The sequence below is a fragment of the Liolophura sinensis genome, chromosome 12 (assembly GCF_032854445.1).
Source record: "Liolophura sinensis isolate JHLJ2023 chromosome 12, CUHK_Ljap_v2, whole genome shotgun sequence".
Taxonomy (NCBI): domain Eukaryota; kingdom Metazoa; phylum Mollusca; class Polyplacophora; order Chitonida; family Chitonidae; genus Liolophura; species Liolophura sinensis.
Genome location: NC_088306.1, coordinates 23,592,426 through 23,612,500, shown reverse-complemented (window position 1 = coordinate 23,612,500; position 20,075 = coordinate 23,592,426). Strand labels below are relative to the sequence as shown.

General features: G+C 36.3%; 1 protein-coding gene across 1 annotated transcript; it reads left to right on the top strand.

The window, feature by feature from the left end:
• Positions 1-4,643: 4,643 nt before the first annotated feature.
• On the top strand, positions 4,644-16,340 carry LOC135479809 (5'-nucleotidase domain-containing protein 3-like). The gene is made up of 16 exons (XM_064759715.1): positions 4,644-4,800; positions 5,173-5,348; positions 5,748-5,822; positions 7,317-7,372; positions 7,925-8,015; positions 9,307-9,375; positions 9,788-9,844; positions 10,556-10,616; positions 10,996-11,098; positions 11,487-11,588; positions 12,040-12,124; positions 13,017-13,103; positions 13,554-13,607; positions 14,168-14,254; positions 14,664-14,728; positions 15,546-16,340. Exons 1-16 carry the CDS (start codon positions 4,644-4,646, stop codon positions 15,745-15,747), a joined length of 1,527 nt encoding a protein of 508 aa, XP_064615785.1. The 3' UTR covers positions 15,748-16,340.
• The last annotated feature ends 3,735 nt before the right edge of the window (positions 16,341-20,075 follow it).

Here is a 20,075-nt window from a genome sequence, read left to right as displayed (position 1 = left end):
CTCAGTATTAGTTCAGGCGTACAGTTCTTCAGTCTGATAAAAGTCCTTTCTTAGAATGTAGGGCACTGGCATGTTTAATGTACAAAACTCATGATATTTGGTAATCTTTTGCTTCTCTGTTCAGCCTCACACATAAAATGATATGTAACCATTTGTTATTGTATACATTAAATCTTTGTGCTATATGGTCATACGATTTCCTGCTGACCTGGACAGGTGCATCCTGTTGACACTTTTGTTACCTTCCTGAAGAGTTTCGTTACCAGGGATTATTTGGTGCATCCAGGACAAATAGCCTTCCACATGATCCACAGCCTATATAAAAAGAAAGAACTCTTAATATTGGGTAATCATCGAAAGGAGGTATCTCATGCTTAAACTACACAGGTGATTCCGTCGTAAAGTTTTCAACCTGTCTTCATCGTCAGTGGGCTGTCTTACATATGCTAATGTTTTTTCTCTTTGTGGTTGGATTGGCCTGAGATAACACAAGGACTAACCCGATTAGTTGACTGTGCGGGGCATATGACCCAATAACACGCTTGGAATATTGTTTATTGACCTATTCATCCAATCAAAATGTGTTTGGGGTTAGAAGAAAAAACAAATGAGCGTCCCATGTAGAGCCAATAGTAAACATTGTAAGAAAATATTGTTCCGAGAGATTTGCATAATTGTGAAGGGCTGGTGAGAGCTGTTGTAAATTATGGAATGTAATTCAAAGTTTGAATAAAGTCAGCCAACATAAATGCAACAATTGTTTCTTTGTAGATTCCTTAAATCAGTTGACTTGATTGACACGTCAATAGTAACCATGTTATCACTCAGTGTTGTTTGCTTGATAGGCAAAATGGTGGAACTAACAAATAACAAATTTTTTTACTAGAAGAAGTTAGGGGTCCTCCATGGCTGAGGTGGTTAGCCTGCCAATGCGGCACAGTTACCCAGGAGCCTCTCACCAGTGCTAGCTTTCTTTCTGGCTGTATATGGGAGGGTCACCCCATAACATGTGGATTGTCATTGCTTTGACGTTCACCGGGTTTCCTCCCACCGTAATGCTGGCCATCGATATATGTGTGAAATATTCTTGAGTAAGATGTAAAATGCCAGTCAAATAAATAAAAAAAAGACTGGCAGAAGTAGTATTTTAACTTTTAGTTGCAGTCAGTGAAAATCATTTTGATTGACTGAGGATATCAGTCACTTTATAGCTTATTTGTTGAAGTCACTGTTCGCTCCAGAGTTGATCCACCCATGACAAATCAAATGGCAGACTTGAACCTAGCTGTCCTTGTGTAGGACGCGGCTTTAAGTCTTCGGGATGATCAGTTATTGGATGATGACCAGTGGTTTAGTAAAGGTATCCTGGTTTCCCACATTGCCAATAGATCTGACCATTCTAACCAAATGAAAGAGGGGAGCTCGAACTCTTTTATTGCTAAAGGCAGAAAAAGTCTGAATGTGATATGTCTTTAAATGTTAGGGAACTATTTTGGATCACATTTTTGACCTAAAAACTCTCCTAATCATCCCAGTTTAAACGTTGACTTAACGGAGGAGGCAACAAATATAGTTATTTATGAAGAGGCATTGAAACAGACCTAAACAGACATAGACATGTTTTTTTGACAGGCTTGGTACTTGTATGAATCAGCTTTTAATCAGAAATTCTTTAATACAAGGCCATGGGAGGTGCAATGTTAAAGCAACTGTCTGATTGGTTAACGCTGATAACATGATGGCTTATGACCTGCTCAACATGAACGATTTTGCTTACTTTGAATAGCGATATATCGGTGGTGCGGCGTCACAAAAATAAAAAGTCATGCTTTATAAACTTGCAGTTAGATACTTCACTGATGTATGTATACATCTGGTCTAGTGTTGTCTTAACTTTTAATTATTATTTCAGTTGTATTACTATGGTACCCCCATGCTACAGGTCATGTCCGATGTGGTCATATAGTGCTGTCTCACTAGAACACCATGCCGAAGGCTCTAGACATGAAGTCAAGCATCGTCACAGGACAAGGGGTTGACAAGGGCCTAAAATAGCTAAACTTCACTGCACAAATTTTTGTAACTTTTTCTTATAAATCATGTTGCCTTCTGACAGAGAAAACTGGACTAAGTCTTTTAACAAGGAAAAAATACTACACAAAAATAGCTATGTAATGTCTGTGTACCATTACTTGGCATAGCCCCTTATGCACTGGTTGGGTGCCAAAGGGGAAATACCCAGGTTGCTTCATTAAAAGCTTAGGCATGACTTAACCCAGAGCTAAACCCAAACTTCTCTACCCAGGGTTCAATCATCCTTGGCTGTGACCTAAACAAAGTCAGGTACAAAAAAAGTACTACATATCTGACAGGAAAGAGCAGGACATGCTCCCCGCTCAGGTTTTCATAACGATTTGACTTTGAGGCTGCAATGAGTTATCTATATGCATAATGCTTATAGATTGACTCTGTATGTTACTTTCAATAATGTAATAAAAACGACAACATTTAAATCATTATGATCCTGTTTGGGGTTAAAGGTCCTTTAAGAAAGTCATTTCATGTCAGTGTCTCCTGCTACGAGGCCAGTCCCAGTATCTATTTTTATGGTGCTGTCTCCTTGGTATACGCATGACAAATCACTCTAAGTTACAGTTCTTGTGTGGCCAATAAACTGTAAATTCTCTATTCATTACACAAGTTCCAAGAAGCGTGGGGCTCTGGGTGGTCGGAAAGTAATGAAGTTAACAACTACTACGGAGATTTTTTCTTAACAAACACTGTATTCTCTTGAATACGCGTGCATTCTGTAAAAACAGAAAGAAATAAAAAAGCATTAAAGACCGTATCACCCATGATAAAACTGATGAAATAAACAATATGTCCGTGCACTTCGCAAGCTTAATACAAACACATTAAAACAAATAACATCGGTAACATTCGGCAAGTAAAATTACAAACATTCCAACTTTGTAATCATGCCAACCCAGGTCTACAGATTTCTCATAAATTCAGTGCGGCATATTTTTCCACAGCGAAATACATAAAATCATTTACCAACAGACATCGAATAGATCAGCTCATTCATATTCATGAGTGCGGAGTGATGTCATGATCTACAACAGAGATTTCGAAGGCTTTAATTTTCCACAGTTATCAAAGAAATAACAAGACCAATGGTCAATCTAACTAATGAGAACTAAAGAAATATTTATAGGGTACACTTATATGAGTGCAGTCTGTGACTGCGTCGTGTTATTGTGTGACATGACTTGTGAAGTGCCCGTCTGGTTACGTCGCGCCGAAAAATGATCAAGCAACACTAAATGCACATGTATCAAAGTATTCAAAATTTTGTACATCAATTAGCAAAGAAATGTATGCCACTTCACCTGAAGAGTGGATCTTCGTACTCTCAAAACAAGTTTTACGCAGCAAAACTGGCTCTTCATCACTGCGTCCATAGCTATCGCTTCGCTATCGTCTGTTGGGTGATGTCAGGGAGCGATCTTTGCTTGCATCTGACCTACTTTCTTAACACTGGGTGTGTGAACGTGGATGTGTCTTGGGGGAAGGGAAGGATTTAAATGAGGAGGAGTGTAACAGGAGCAGCTTTCCTATTCAAGCAGTAGATAGTGAAGAGTCCCCATTAATTTTATTGATAGATAGCTGTACTTGTGTTGTGGAGAACCGAGTTCAAATCTTGGTATGATCCACAGAGTAAATCATCACACACATACGCACATTACGCTTCTGTAATTCTTCAGTCTTTTCGCATCTTTGCAAAGGTGTTTATTCAGGGAATTTCTGGGGGCATAATTCTGTACAGACTGATAGCGGAGACCCAGCAAAACTTTTATCCAGGGCTAGTTAAAATTATACTTTTTGTGAAGCCGTGAAATAGGCCAATCCAACCAATGTACTTTTGTCTTGAAAATCAAATTAAAAACATTCATAAATTGCACTGAAAGTTGCTCTTTCATATGCGAAAAGGTTGAGGAATCCTGGTACTTGTGAATCAGAAGGTACACGCTTACATATACATGAATCTCGGTCCAGTAAATTTAATGATCAGAATATGAGAAGCATTTAACTACTATATGTATGTAGTTTTCAGTCACCGCAACCTGGAAAAGTGCGGTCAACACAGCAAAGGGACATAACTATGACTTGACGCGAAAATTCTCAATATCGGTCCATTTGTCGCTTTAATGGGTGATCGTTCATAAAGTATTTAAAATCACGAAGAGAATATATAACTTTTAGTAATTAGTGTCCAAGGTGAAAAAATATAGGCAACCTGACCTTTAAAACTAGCAACTATTGCTAATATCCCTGAGAGTTAAGTTTGCAAGAGTTATGTCATCTTGAGTGCGCATACGTGGTGAAAAACGTGATTTAAGCGTCTTTTTTTTTCAAAAACTATTAAACTATCATCGTATAAACATAAGCATTCTTCGTTTAAGGTGGCGCTGTTAATTTTGTGTTGGTAAAATTAAATCACATATCCACAAGATATAAATATACATGGCAAGATTGTTCACCGTTGTTGTTGCAATCCAAGGGCAGATAATTGCACGCTCCGCAGCGCCCTCTGTAAACAGAAACTGCTCTTGACAGCAGTCTGCTAAAAACAAGCGAGGATGGCAGCCAGGTGTCGGGTTCTGCTCCAGTGTCACAGAAAGTTTTGTTTTTCGGGGAGTAATTTAGGTAACCTATGCTGCTTCAGTTCTTCCGCAACGAGCCAAGGCAGGCCTGATCTCTGGGAAGTGTACAACGCGAGGAAAGATCGGATTAAAGGTGATGACATCCGAACCGGACGATTTGGCTTTCATGACCGTTAAATTATTGTTACTTAATTTAATTAACACGTAATTTTATGGTTTACAGCGCGTTTTTTATTTGCATATCAAACTACCAGATACGATATCAGATACCAGTGATTTCTGTACATTTCAGAAAAAAGCATATGACTTCTGAATACCAATAAAATAGCATGTAAGTACTTGTAAGATACAGGTACTCGAAGAATTAATTTACCCTTAAATTTAAGCACACTTGCTCTTGACTCTCACATTTCGCAGAGAGAGAGAGACGAAAACTGTGACAGTGGTTAATGCATATTATCTAAATGCATGTAGTTGGAATGTTTTAAATGATACTTGTTTTCAGCCAAAGAGTTGCCAATAAGCGTAAACCCTGCTGCAGTGTTTGCTAACAACGAAGTGAAGCTTGAGGACATTGATGTGTATGGATTTGACTATGACTACACACTGGCCTCATACAAACCAGAACTTCATCACTTGTTGTACAACTTGGGGGCTGAGGCGTTGATTAAACAGTATCGGGTATGACCTTTGAGATATTTTATAGTGGTTAAAAGTTTAACTTACCTTAAAAGTACATCGTTATGTGACTCAGGTCACGTGTATAAATTTTTTCTTTCTTTCAACTATTTTGAAGTGATGGACAAACTAGATGAAATTTTTGTAACCTGTAGCCCAAGAAAAAGATTTGTAACTGAAAATAAATCATGCATGAATTTAATTTCTTATCTGTGGACAAGTGTCAATATGAGCACGCTAATGGAGACTAAATTCAAATCCAGAGTCATCCGCCGATTATAGTTTTATGCCTGTGTCCAGTAATCAGTACTAAAAAAAAATTTACTACCCGTAAAATCAAGGTTAATAATGTGAAAATACAATTATTGAAACATTATGTTTATTCATCTTGTGTGTTTTCAGTATCCAGAAGAAATCCTTCACAAGAAATATGATCCTAACTTCGCCGTCCGTGGTCTTCATTTTGATGTTAGAAAAGTAAGTGTAACTACCCACATGTTCACTACAGCTCCGGCCGTATGTGGGAAGGTCTGCCTGCAACTTGCAAATGGAAGAGGGTGTACCCTGGGCTCTGCCTGGTTTCCTCTCACCCTAATGTTGGCCACTGTCGGATAAGTATTCTTTTGTACAGCATAACACAGTAATCAAATAAATAAAATAAAATGTACACTACAGTGTATTGTATTTCTGCTAAATCCTAGTACAATGAATCCCTAATTCTCGGAACTGCAGAATATTTATTTGTTATTAAATACATATTAGCTGACAGGAACAAATTCTATTTTTCAACGAGCTTGTGGGTTCACGCTTCTGCCTCGGAAAATAAAACAAGTCCACGTCAGACTGTATTCATTCATTGCTCTATGTGTTAAATACCAAACATCAATCAATTCAACTGAAGAGCAAAATTTAGATAAAAAGAAAAATTGACACAAAAATGAAGATAACTCAAAATAATCTATTATGAGTGGCGCAATACTATGTGCAGAGAAAAATGACACAGTGTCATTGAATGAGGCAACAGAAATGCCATGTTTGCTATAAATGCAGACGTGCAACAGGAATGTTTCTCATGGCAGTGTGCTATATGAAACATGGGTGACATGATAGCCATAGCACTCAAAGACAAAACGTGGAAGGTGTAATTGTAATTGTATACTCTGTGGGTCACACATAAATTTGCACTTGATAGTTTGATGAGATACCCAGCTCACTACTAACTGAGCAAAAGGGAATTTCCCACTAGCAACTGCTGGTAGTGGAAAGGTTCTTTTGTTACACATCTAGGCCTCTATAGATATCTGTACTTGCAATTTGCACGGGGTGTGGGTAATTTTATGTTAGAATAACTGTCTGATTGGTTACAACTGATAACATGACAGCTTACGACCTACTCAACATGAACAATTTTGCTTACTTTGAATAGCGATATATCGGTGGTGCGGCATCACAAAAATAAAAAGATATGCTTTATAAACTTGCTGTTAGATACTTCACTGATGTATGTATACATCTGGTCGAGTGTTGTCTTGACTTTTAATTATTGTTTCAGTTGTATTACTACGGTACTTCCGTGCTACAGGCCAGGTCCGATGTTGTCATATTTATAGTGCTGTCTCACTAGAACACTATGCTGAAGACTCTAGACATGAAGTCAAGCATCGTCACAGGACAAGGGTCGACAAGGGCCAAAAATAGCTAAACTTCATGGAACAGATTTTTGTGACTTTTTCTTATAAATCATGTTGCCTTCTGACAGTAAAAACCCAGCTCACTACTAACTGAGAAATGGGAATTTCCCACTAGCAACTGCTAGTAGTGGAAAGTTCTTTTGTTACGCATCTAGGCCTCTATGGATATCTGTACTTGCAATTTGCACGGGGTGTGGGTAATTGGCTGGGTACTTAATGAACACCTAAGGGAAAGTAATGAACTGATTCATTTGTGCTCTTTGGCATCTCTTGTTTCTAGGGCCTCTTAATGAAGTTAGATTCCTTCCACAATATCCAGTTGGGAACAGTATACAGGTGGGTGATTTTATGGGCAGTCAGTCCATATGAAGATTTAGGTATTTGACTGGAGTTGAAGCTTTGAAAATAAATATTATGCTGGCTTCCAGGAGTGTCATCAGTTAGTTTTATGTTGATAAAGTAAATTTAATTGCTTGAATATTATATTTCAAAGCTTTGTGCATAACACTCATGCAGTATGTTAAATATGGTTACTTGATTTGATCTTTTAACTGTTGAATGCAGCATGTGCTGTGTGCAGAGTCTAACATAGTGTGATAGTTTTGCTCTTTTAGGCTTTTGATAAGTACAAATATCAACAGAATAAGTAGTTCAAATATACACATGATCTTGTTGAAGGGTTTCTGTAATTGATGACAAACATTTTTTAACCACAGCAAGCTGCAAAATGTGGCTGTGTGTCTGTCTTTTCATGGTCACTCATTTTGCCATACTATCGTGCAACATAACTAGGGCCATTCATGTATAATGTTGGCTGTGATCAAAAAGATAAAGTAATGGTTAAAGTTTTGTGAGGCAGGTATTGGAATTTAGTGCTTTCTTTTCTAGAGGTTACCAGCCTGTCACAGATGAGGAGGTTAAAGCTCTCTACGAGGGAACACACGTACCACTGACTGACATGAACACCTTCTATGGGACTGTAAGCTACACAGCATACTTTAATTTATGTCACTAAAATCTGCAATGAAGTTGGTAAAGCAATGTCCTGTATAAGTCTCAACACATGTGCTAATATGTCTGGGAGTTGATGAGATATCTGCCGAATTTTGAAAGGCGACATTTCAAACTAGTGTAATTGTTGAGGGGTTCACACGTGACTTTGAACTGGAATCTCCATACTGGATAGCCAGCTGTCGACTTGGCTGAAGCCAAAAGGGAAATTCTGACTGTCTGCTATTAGTGTACATGTAAGTATTGGAAAGCTGCTCCCATTCCACTTCTCCCTGCTTAAATCCTCCCAAGGTGTTACAGGGTTTGATATTTTGAACTCTGCAAGACTTTGACAAGGTGTAAAATGTATAAGATTTTATTTACACATGTATTATCATGAGACAGCATGGCTTTCTTTCCGGTCGTACGTGGGAAGGTCTGCCAGCAACCTGCGGATGGTCATGGGTTTCCCTTGGGCTCTGCCCGGTTTCCACCCACCATTATGCATGCTGCCATCGTATAAGTGAAATATTCTTGAGTACTGCGTAAAACACCAATCAAAGCAAATCAAATCATGAGACAGCATGGAAATGGATGTACGTGTGTTGAATTATGAATATTTGCGTGATGGGAAGTCATCATTGTGATGACGTTGACTAAATTTGAAGTAATCATTTTTAAGATCGGGAGCCTTAGGTTTAAGGTGATAGAAGCATATTTATATATTTACAGAAGGCATTTATATCATTTAATTTGTTTGTTTTTTTGTTTTTTGTTTTTTTTTTTTGTTTTTTTACATTTAAAAAAATGTATATGGACTGCCTTGATGCTGTATGGACTATCATCATGTTACAATATAATGATAATTTATGCTGTGGGATGCGATATCAGGAATTGTTGACTCAAGACAAGTGATGTTCAGCGTGTGGGTAGGCCACTCACCCACCCCCCTAAAATTAAGATTACAGAACCAGGCTTAGCTACTGTATATTGTATACTGACTGTATCTTGAAGGAAAATTTGTTTTCCAACTTTGAAATTGATGTACTGATTGGTATATCTGATTATGGCTTTATATTGCTTTCAGCTTGTATAGTTGTAAAATAGCCATTCCAAATAGCCTGGAAAACATGGATTTTAGGCTTAGAAAAGCCTTACAAAGCCCTTGACATTTGAAATCATAACAGTGTATGAACCGTGGAACAGTCAGTGTAAATTTATGAACACTGTGTGGAGGCTGGTGATTTTTGTATCATATCATTGTTTGTTCTTTATTTCAGGGCCTGATGCATCAGCTAGTGGACCTGTTTGCGCCACCTGAGATGACACTGCTAGCCCATGTCTTAGAGGTGGGAGATTTGTGCATCCATGCCTTCTTATCATGTCTGCTGATAATTATCATGCTGATAGCGCATAGATATCTTGCAGGAGATTCTTCAATTTTTAGGAGGATTTATGAGTCATCTTAGATAAAAATAAAAAAAAATCTACATTTTAAGCTCATACAATGACAAAAGCATGTATTGTGTGTATATAATCTCTGGAAGTTGGGTTATAAATTCATGAATAATATTGCAATGTAATATGTGACAAAAATGTGAAAGTGATGTGGGAAAATGTACATTTAAGATATCAGCAGTTAAGTACTTTACATGGCTGAAGGATTGTGATCTTTTTGAGGTCTGCTTGAAATAGTCCTTTTTGAAAAGTTTAACATTATATTTTCGTAAAACACATAAGCGTGCTCTTCTCTTTATGCAGCATTTGAACGAGAAGGGCATTGTGTATGATCCAGAGTACGTCTTCTATGATGTTCGGGTAAGTGCCAGTAACACCACACTATTGCATATAAAATGAAATTTCATGTAAGTTTCTTTAGGTGTTCAAACAACCTAATGCTCTCTGCAGTTACTTAAACCTTAGGTAACAACTGGTTTTCATTCTGGTTTTCAACAAGTCAGTAAAGGATTAAAAAAATATGCGGGGCCTCTGTGGTTCCGTTGGTTAGTATGCTAGCGCAGCATAATGACCCAGGAGCCTCTCACCAATTCCATCCAGCTCATGCTGGCTTCCTCTTCGGCCGCACGTGGGAAGTTCTGCCAGTAACTTGCAAATGGTCGTGGGTTTCCCCTGGGCTCTGCTTGGTTTCCTCCCGCCATAATGCTGACTGCTGTCATATAAGTGAAATATTCTTGAGTACAGCATAAAACACCAATCAAATAAATAAATTAAAAAATATGTACATTTGTATCCCATGTTCTTTCCTATAACAGATTATATAAGTATTGCTTATCCCTGCTGAAACATATTCTGAACTAATTATGTGGTTATTTTTGTTTGATATTGTGTATGTACATATTATTGGTAATCAGTTGTTTCCCTGTGCACACGTCTTAGTTTTGGCCTCCATAGAAAACTGAATAAAAGATGATATTACTGTTTACCGGTACCTTTGATTTATGAATTGAATGTTTAGTATCTGACATGAATACATGTGTGTATACATGTAAACTGTATGTGTGTTTGCAGAATGCTGTACAAGGAGTTCACTCTTCAGGTCTGCTACATGGACAAATCATGTCCAATTTAGGTAAGATACATGTACATCTACTGATCATATTTTGCGCTGCTGTATCTCATCTAATTGTCATTCTGTACAATTTGACAGCCAGATAAAATGATTAAACATTTAATTAGTCATAAACATTGGTTGTAAGTGTCTGTGTAGTAAGGTTTTTTCTGCTGCATCTGCAGTCAATATTCTGAAACGTTCTTAGAGAGGTCTGAGGTCTAGAGAACTAAATTGCACAGTTTTTATGAAGCTTGCATCTTTAGTGACACAAATGAATCACTTGTGCAACATTTTTTTATAATAATTGCATGCTTAAATTCAAAAAGATAAAAAAAGGACAAAATAAACTGGTACATAACATTCATGAGGTTCATATTGAAACATGTTGTGTCAACAGATCTGTACCTGGAGAAAGGAGAAGAAGTCAAGTTGTTGCTGATGAAGTTAACATCAGCCGGAAAGAAATTGTTTCTGATCACAAACAGTGGTTTCCAGTTTGTGTAGGTATTTCCTTTTTAAGCAGACAAACTATTTGAATAGGAATTCCAAAAATAAATATTTCTTCTTATAGGATGTTTTTTATTTCGTCCCCCAAACAAGGTTATATTTTGGTCCATGTTTATGTTTCTCCTTTGTCTGAGTGAATTTGCACGTTTAGCCAAGTTGGAGGTTTTTTTTTTTTTAACCTGAAAGTGAAAAGAAACAGAAAATAAAGTAGGCCCCCTTGAAATTACATTAAAAACCACCTTTACTTAGCTTTTTCTACATTGTTTTTTAGATTTATTTAATTGAATCAATACATTCAGATGTTTCAATTATGTAATAACTTCATAATTTCTGTGCTGACATTGACATGAAATAGTGCTACTTAGCTCACTTTTTCTGCAGAGATTCTGGAATGAAGTACATGATCGGCCAGGACTGGGAACAGCTCTTCGACGTCATCATCACAAGTGCAAGAAAACCTAAATTCTTCAACGAATCATCCAGGTACTGTGTGCCAAAAAAAAAGACATTTTTGTGCAGTGTTTTGTGCAGTTCTGATTTCATATTCATAAATTTTAGCTTAAGCCTTGATCCTTAAATTTCATGAACATAAAATGTTTTGTAAGCTTTAATATGGGTGAGCAATAAATGGGGACTGTTTTCAGAAATATAACTGAACCCCTTTTTGGTCTAGAACCATGTGAAATGTCATATATGTACATGGTTATGACTATTAATGTCTCACATGAAATTGTTCAAGTACATTTAACATCTTTACATAATTTTACAATTTAAACACCACTCTAATGTAATACATACTCAGCGCTGACAAGCATAGATAATTCCATTTAAACTGTTGAGTAAAATCTAATCTATTTTCTTGTTCAAATGTAAAAGGTTTTAATCAGCTCTTCAATAAAACGATTGACTACAGTGATGGTTTTTCTCCTCACAGACCGTTTAGGTTGTTTGACAAGACACAGAATCGCCTCTCCTGGGATAGGGTGTCTGAGCTGAAAAAAGGGGAAATCTACCAACAGGTAACGCATGCTGATGGCTAAATGGTATAAGGTGTTCTCTACTGAAGACATCAAGAGGATTGGATCAGCTAATCATAATGCTTCTTTTCACTAGAAGGTTAAGATATTTATGGGTACTGCATAAACCACCAGTAACATTTAAAAAATACATATATGGTGATAAAGTAATAAACTCATCTGGCAAAAATAAGTTGAACACTTAAAGAGGCTATGTCACAGACTTTTGATAACTTCAATCAAATTTTTTCACATTTTTTTTGTTGAATATCATAATTCTTCAACCTTTTTCCACATGAAAGTGCAACTTTCAGTGCAATATATGCACATTTTTAATATGATTTTGGAGACAAAGCAATGTTGGTTAGATTCTACTTCACAAAAAGTATGATTTCATCAGTGAACACAGAATAATTTCTTCAGAATAAGCTTGAATAAACACCTTGCAAACATGTGAAAAGGATGAAGATTGTAAAATTATCACATTTCACAAAATATCAACATCGTCTGTATATGTGTTACTGTTTTTTGCCAAGAATGCCCATCTGCTTTAATGTTTCTGACTATGATCTTAAATGTTTTCTTTTAAATTGCTGCCCCTTTAAAGCAAGCTACTGTAAAATTTTTCATATTGAAGATTTGGCGGTAAAATAGGGAACATCACATGCATTAACAAATGGGAATATACACAGAGCTAAGGGAATATTCTGACGTGATTTTGAGAATGCTTATTTTCATGAAGTGATCATTTTACAATACATGTACAGAAGATGAAATTTGATATAATTTGAAACTCCTGTCTTCAATTTCATGTTAAGGCTAATGTAAGGTGTTTTTCATTCTCTGTCACTGCCCACCTAGTATCACATTGTATCAACTTTTTCTTTGTTTGCAGGGTAACTTTTATCTGTTTCGACAAATGAAAGGGTGGTATGGATCTGAAGTCTTGTACTTTGGGGATCATGTTTACAGTGACCTGGCTGTAAGTGATATTAATGTTATTTTATTGAGTAAGCATTGTGATGTTTATCCATGGACTTCATACCTGAAAGCATTTTAAAGCACGTGCAAACGAGATGGCGAACTTTAGCTCAAAATTGTCGACCTAAAATGATAATTAACCCCTGATTCCATTTATCAAACATATTTACCTCGGTCCTTGGTGTTACTTTCTTAACTGTTTAATTTGCATGAGGTAGTTTTATAAACTTTGCCCATTTTTCATATATTTATGGTTTCTTTATTTTTCTGGGGTCATTTTGTAGTGAATTGAAAAGGCTTGAGTATAATTCCTATGCGCGTATAAGTAAATACACATCGTCGTGCAGAGTTATGTCCCTTAGTCCCATAGTATACATGCATGTAGTGCCCGGTGGCATGCCTGTTGGAACACAGGACACAGTTTAGTTATCTCATGGTGGTTTCTTTTCAGGATCCATCACTTAAGTTTGGCTGGAGGACAGGAGCAATAATACCGGAATTGGAGGTCAGTTATAGGTAGTAACAAATTTAGTCATCCACCTGGTGATGTAACTACCATGGTAATGTAATGTCTACAGTGCTGGTTGCCATGGTAGTTACCTGCTCTTAACCTTAAGAGGGCTACATGCAAGTGGACCCTGGTTGAGACACTCTTCGGCCAATAGTAATTCCAATAGTTAAAGTAAATATGTAAATTTGTAAGACATCAAAATATGTTTCTAATCATCAACAGAGTTAAAATCAGGAGATAAAACTAACCCAGAGTGCTTATATTCTGGTCAGCATATAATAATCATTTGTACCGAGATTATGGTGAAAAAAAAAATTAACAACATCAGAGCACACCTTCTTGTATTGATTTACAGCTGTGAAACAGACTTGACCACTTTTTATAACCTGCTGTTGGGAAGTAAGGGGGAAATGAAGTGAAGATACTGAAGGTACATTTGATACAAGAGAAAAAACATTTGTTTATAAAATATGTCCTACATATATATGCCAGAAATTGTCAGCTGTGGATACTGTTCACAAAGTTTTGTTTCCTTTCATTCACATTTTCCCCAGGAAGAAATTCAGAAGCTGAATACAGAAGATTATAAGTTTTCTGTGAGATGGATTACAGCGTTACAGTATCTCATTGAAGAGATGCAGGTAGGGGCATCCAGCAGCACAGATAATTTGATATATGTTCATACAGATAAAGCCACCTTTCAAAGTTAAAACAATGTTTGAACACTTAAAGTGATACAGAACCAATTCTGATTGACTGGTCTAAGAGTTGGGCATGCCCAGGCTATGCTATCCTAAGCTGAATTTTAGGTAGGGCAAGTTTATTCAAGCGTGACCAAGGCAGTGTTGTCTAACTCATTAAACCCTATCCACTGTCAGCCAATCGGTTTCAATTCTGTATCCCTTTCAATGTACTGACCTATGCAATCAGAATGCTATTGTGTTTAACGTGACTTGTTTTATGAAAAAGACCAGTAAAAAAAAAAGAGGGAAATGAACGAAAACAAACAACAGATTAAGAAAGTTCAATATAAAGTATTTTTATCTCCAGGTGTATAATGATCCGCAAGCTAAAGAGATTCAACAAGCTTGGGTTAAAGAACGAGATGAACTGAGGTGAGATATGTTTTACTTTCATTGGATTGTCATGACTTGTGGGTCTAACATAGCAGTATCAGTGAGGTCCCATGTTTAGGTGAAATCTCATGCTGACTTCTGATTGTTTCCAAGTCTTCACAAGTCAGGGCCTGGCAAAGGGTAGCATCACAAATTGTCTCTTTTATAAAGGTAGTTTCTGCACTGATTTTCACTCATTTGTTGTTTGTCCGTTTACATCTATAACTCATGCGCTCGTCTCACTTTGACTGCACTGCAGGTGCTGCAGTGCAATGTGCACTAAAATGACCATTACATCCACATGAAGGCATTTTGCATTCATGTTTGATGTTTGGTAGTTGCAGTGACTGGCAGGTTTTGTTGACTCTCATATTTTATTTGATGCTATTCAGATTGCTTTGAAGGCATTATAAATGTTCTTCAGACAAAATGAGTATTTCAGTAACCTCCTTTTTTGGGGTTTTTTTTTTTTGTTGTTGTTTTTTTTTCATATTACTTGTTCTCATAACAAATGCTATTACTTTACATTTTTTAAACAATCTGAATGTTACAAGTTGAATATAGTGAGCTACATAAAATGTTCGTAAGTTTAATGTCATTATCAGCTGTGGTGTAATTCATCGAGGTAAGACTTGATTTTTTCATCCCTGTAATATAGGAATATTCTTGATTACGATACAAAGCGCTAATGGAAATTCATGTAAGCTAGCATAAATTCACAAGAAAATTGATCAAATCGATGGACGGCATACTTGTGGAAATTCCCGATATACTTTGCCACAACTTTGTGTTACTCTTTTTTTTTTTTTTTTTCCAGAGCCTTCACGAAGGACTTGTTTAACAACAGGTTCGGAAGTCTGTTCAGGACGTACCATAATCCCACGTACTTTACGCGTCGACTATGTCGGTTCGCTGATCTGTACATGTCCAACCTGACAAACCTGCTGAACTACTCTGTAAACCACACTTTCTATCCCAAGAGGGCTGCCCTACCTCATGAGGCCTACCCCAAATATTAAAGTAGGGTTTAGTTAACATATGTCATGCATACAATGAATTACTCTGTAAACCAAATGTTCCACCCCAAGAGGGCTGGTCTGACTTTTTAGACTTACCCAAGTTTTCAGGTATGGTTTACATAACAGAGAGATTGATAATTTCTATCTACCTCCATGCTGGAGGAAATTTTTCTTTAGTCAAGAAGTAGGAGCATGAACACCAAACCCAGAGATTGTTGGTTCAAATCCCCAGCTGGTTAAGCCTGTCACATTTAGTTATTAGTGTATAGAGGACATGCAAAGGCCAGTCAGTGCTTATATTAATTATCACAAGGTTTTAAACATGGGTATTTCAAGTGTACTTTTTAAACTTTTAAGAACAAATTTTGAAGTGTTTGGAATTTTGGTGTAAATCTGGTCCCACTATCACAAAACTTTTTTAAGTTGAAGCTATAACCTAGGCAGCATTTATTAGGAAAAAAGTTATGACTGAATATGACTTACAAAGTGTTGTAAGTGTGGGCCCTGAGGCTACATTCACAAAACTGACATTCAGTTTTTTTGCAACTTTCACAGATAATGCAACAGACAATCATATGGAAAGAAGTAAAATTTCAGAATTTCAGAGTTTTGTGAAAATCACTTTTGTAAATTTGCCCATTTCTTGCCATTATTACGTTTCATTATGCATTCTTCTTTAATAGCTTATGGATTGTAAGTTTGAGAATAATGTGATATTGCAGAACTTTTTAATCTTTGCTGTTTTTGAGAATCTTAATTACCTGTATTTCATTTTAACCATTTTGGTCCATAGAAAATGTTAATGATGCTTAAATCAAACTGAATATGATTTAATATGTTCTGTGCTGTGATTTTGATCAAAACATTTTTTGTAGTAAGCATGAATGGTGAAGTCATGTACATAAGACTTTATTGACCTGGTATGCACACAGATGGATGCATTTCAAAGTCATGTAATATAGAGAAATTAGCCATTTTTGTAGCTCTGTTAAGTTTTGTGTAGTACTTGTTAGATATGGAGCCTTTTTATGGTGCATTTGTGAGGGACAAATCCATGTAATTCTCTGTTTGTTCAAACCCAAAGGTAAGAGTTTCATCTAAAAGTGTGAATTTTTTCATAAAGCATAAATTTCAGTTCCTTGCAGTATTAAATTTCCATGGCATGTTACTTTATGCTTCTGTCGCCCGACTACAAACTTTTTTCCCTCTATAACATTTTCTGAGCCTAACAGTTGCCCATCAGTGACTGCTTGTATCGTGCAGCGTTTAAACAGCATCAGAGCAATTTGAAATTTATTCTTCTCAGAAATGACACATAATTCTGTAATGTTACTCACAAGCCATAAGAAAAGTTTGTTGAAGAGCAAATATTTTCAAACAGTTCTGAATTTGATGTAAAACAGCCAGGCTTGGATATCGGGTGTACCTGCAAGTTTTGAACAATTGGCCACGGAGAAACAATTTCACAGTATGCTGCAATGCATAAATCTAATGACCAAATTAACAGTTTTGTTGGAACCTCACTGCAGGCTCATTAAACCAAATCATGCTTGTCTTGGCTGATAGGCATCCAATAAATGAGGTAATAGGTTCATATCCAGCTGTCGCTGGTCCAGCTGTTTTGTAAGTCAGAAAGCTGGGTTTGGTAGGTACGTGGTGAAATAGGGTGGCTTACATGGCTCCTCCACCCACAGACTGTCTGACTTGGGTGAAGGAGCTGGGTTTGGTAGGTACCAGGTGAAATAGGGTGGCTTACATGGCTCCTCCACCCATAATCTGTCTGACTTGGGTGAAAGAGCTGGGTTTGGTAGGTACCAGGTGAAATAGGGTGGCTTACATGGCTCCTCCACCCATAATCTGTCTAGACTGTCTGACTTGAGTAACAATTTCTTGAAAAGGGCATTAAAGTCAAGTAAATAAATGATGGAGAGGACTGCTAATGTAGGTTTGTATTGTGCTAGTGCCATGTGCAGACATAGAGCATTCTTATAGCAAGATTTTTCTGTTTATGTTTCGTAATTTCTTGTTAACTGTGAGAATTTGTTAATTTACGTTGTCACCAGTTTAGTGCGCATTTGTCATGAGCTGTCAGTGATTACCCACAATTCTGTCAGATGATGTGTGCGTCTCTGGCACCTTTCAGGAATGTAAACAGCTCCATTGTTTTTTTGATTTCAGTTTTTATGGTTTGACAATCTCTCAGATGGTGGGTTTTTTTTTTTTGTTTTTTGTTCAGTTGCATGTGACATTTGTTACATTACATATATTCATGAATCACTTTTCTGTTACTTGATGAGATTGAATCTTTCTTTAACTTGGATCCACATGTGTGCATGTGCTCTTATGTATTCTATTTTGGTATTTTTGTTTCATTCATTATGTGTATACACACTCACACACACACACACACACACACATATATATATATATATATATATATATATATATATATATATATATATATGCCTTTAGAACATATTCATACTGTATTATTTGCGAAAGGCCAGTTGCGCTGAATGTTTTGTTTATCACATTTAGGTATATATGTCTTTGCGGAAAAAAGACAGCAAAGAAGAGTCTTTGTGAAAAAAAGACAGCAAAAAGGAATAAAGAAAATAAAACACAGTTTTATTAGTCATAAGATTTTATGGGTAATTTAGTTGGTTTTAATTTCTGTAATTTATTGCACTAGATACTGCAGAGAGATTCATTTTTTATAAGGGCTTCCCTTGTATGTTAGTGAAATATCATACTGAATTAATCAACTATTCATAAGCCCAGTGTAAATGCCATTCAAACTAACAAATAAATGTAATATTTTCGTTATTCAAAAGAAGTTATTTAAAAATGTATAATGCTAATTTTTATAATGGTTGTAAAGCTAAATCACATGCCTCTTCTAGCAGAGGTTTTGAAATCATTTTACCTGTCTTACATATTACGGGAATTTGTAATGTAGGCACAATAAGTGCAAGCATTTTTAGTGAACTAAAATTTTGAATTTTATGTACGTTTTTTGGGCATGTATTACTGTTCAGTGATATTATTTATATACTATATAAATGGCATGTATCATTATGTACATTTATGTACACAAATAACTCTGCCATTATCTGCTTGAAAAAAAAGTGGACAATGTCCTAAGCATTTATTCGTATACATTATGTAACCTCAGATGTTCATGCATGTGAACATAATTTAAACTCATTCTTCATTCAAGAGCTCATTAGCTATCGGGTTTACTCTGGGAGCTCCAGTTACCACAAACCTGACCACCCTTACTTACGTACGTGTAAAATTTGTGTGTATGAAAGGAACAACCAAGTATATAAATCAACAACCCACTTTGTAGAAGATGGTCTTCTGTCAGACTTACATGTATTGGAAATTGCGATTTGTCAATCCAGTTGTTGTACATCATATGTGTGAGTTAGTTCATTAATAAAATATTTTGAGTGTGATAAAGGTAGATAACAGCTAATCATTCAATCAGCTGTGTGACCTTGATCGTAATTTTGCCACAGCCAGTAGGGTAACAGTATTAACAGATGTTTTTAAATTTTTGTGTGCATAAATTTATCTGGTGTTCATGTCGGGTTTACTTTTTAAAGATTCTGTTTACGTATTTCCGCGTTCTTTTAAATTATTTTTCATGCGGAAACAAGCACAAAGATTTAATGCTTTCAGAATGTGATAATTTAGCGTGTGGAAGTAGACAAAAACAAGGATTTAATTCTTTCAGAATGCGATAATTTAGTGTGTGGAAGTAGACGAAAACAAGCCAGAATCTATTGCATTCAGAATGCGATAGTTTGGTGTGTGCAAGTACAATATGAATGATAATTATATAAGTGCAAGAAGCAGTATGAACATTTATGCTCATTCTGATATTTTTTGCCCTTTATTCAAAGGTTGTTTCCTCATGAATAATAAAAGGCCAGTAATCATTATAACACGAACAGGAAAATAAACAACTGAGTTGAAGAAATGCATCGTTTGTGTTTTCCGTGCTTACAGGTTTCAAATCTCCATTAACCTTTGACTTTCATTGCTGATACGACATGACACCGTAATGCATGGTAAGGTTATGGTAAAGCGTTTTCAACATTTTGTGATGTGGACAAGATGTTAAAAACGTTTTATCATAAACGCACCTTGAATTATGCATGTGGACAACAGTATATCAACGTTAAAGACGATGGTCCAGGGGTTGCCAGTCCCTGGAAGCCTTTGAAACCCCAGGTAACGTGGGATGCATTCTTAAGGGTTTCCAGAGAAGAAAAAAAAAAGGAAAAATTATATCGATGTAACAGAGTGTTATATTCCAA

Bases quoted from the DNA above. Each gene is read 5' to 3' on its own strand.
- LOC135479809 (XM_064759715.1), top strand. From the start codon at position 4,644: ATGGCAGCCAGGTGTCGGGTTCTGCTCCAGTGTCACAGAAAGTTTTGT. The intron at 11,589-12,039 runs GTACTGTGTGCC...TTCTCCTCACAG, and splicing joins TTCTTCAACGAATCATCCAG to ACCGTTTAGGTTGTTTGACA. The intron at 13,104-13,553 runs GTAAGTGATATT...GTTTCTTTTCAG, and splicing joins ATGTTTACAGTGACCTGGCT to GATCCATCACTTAAGTTTGG.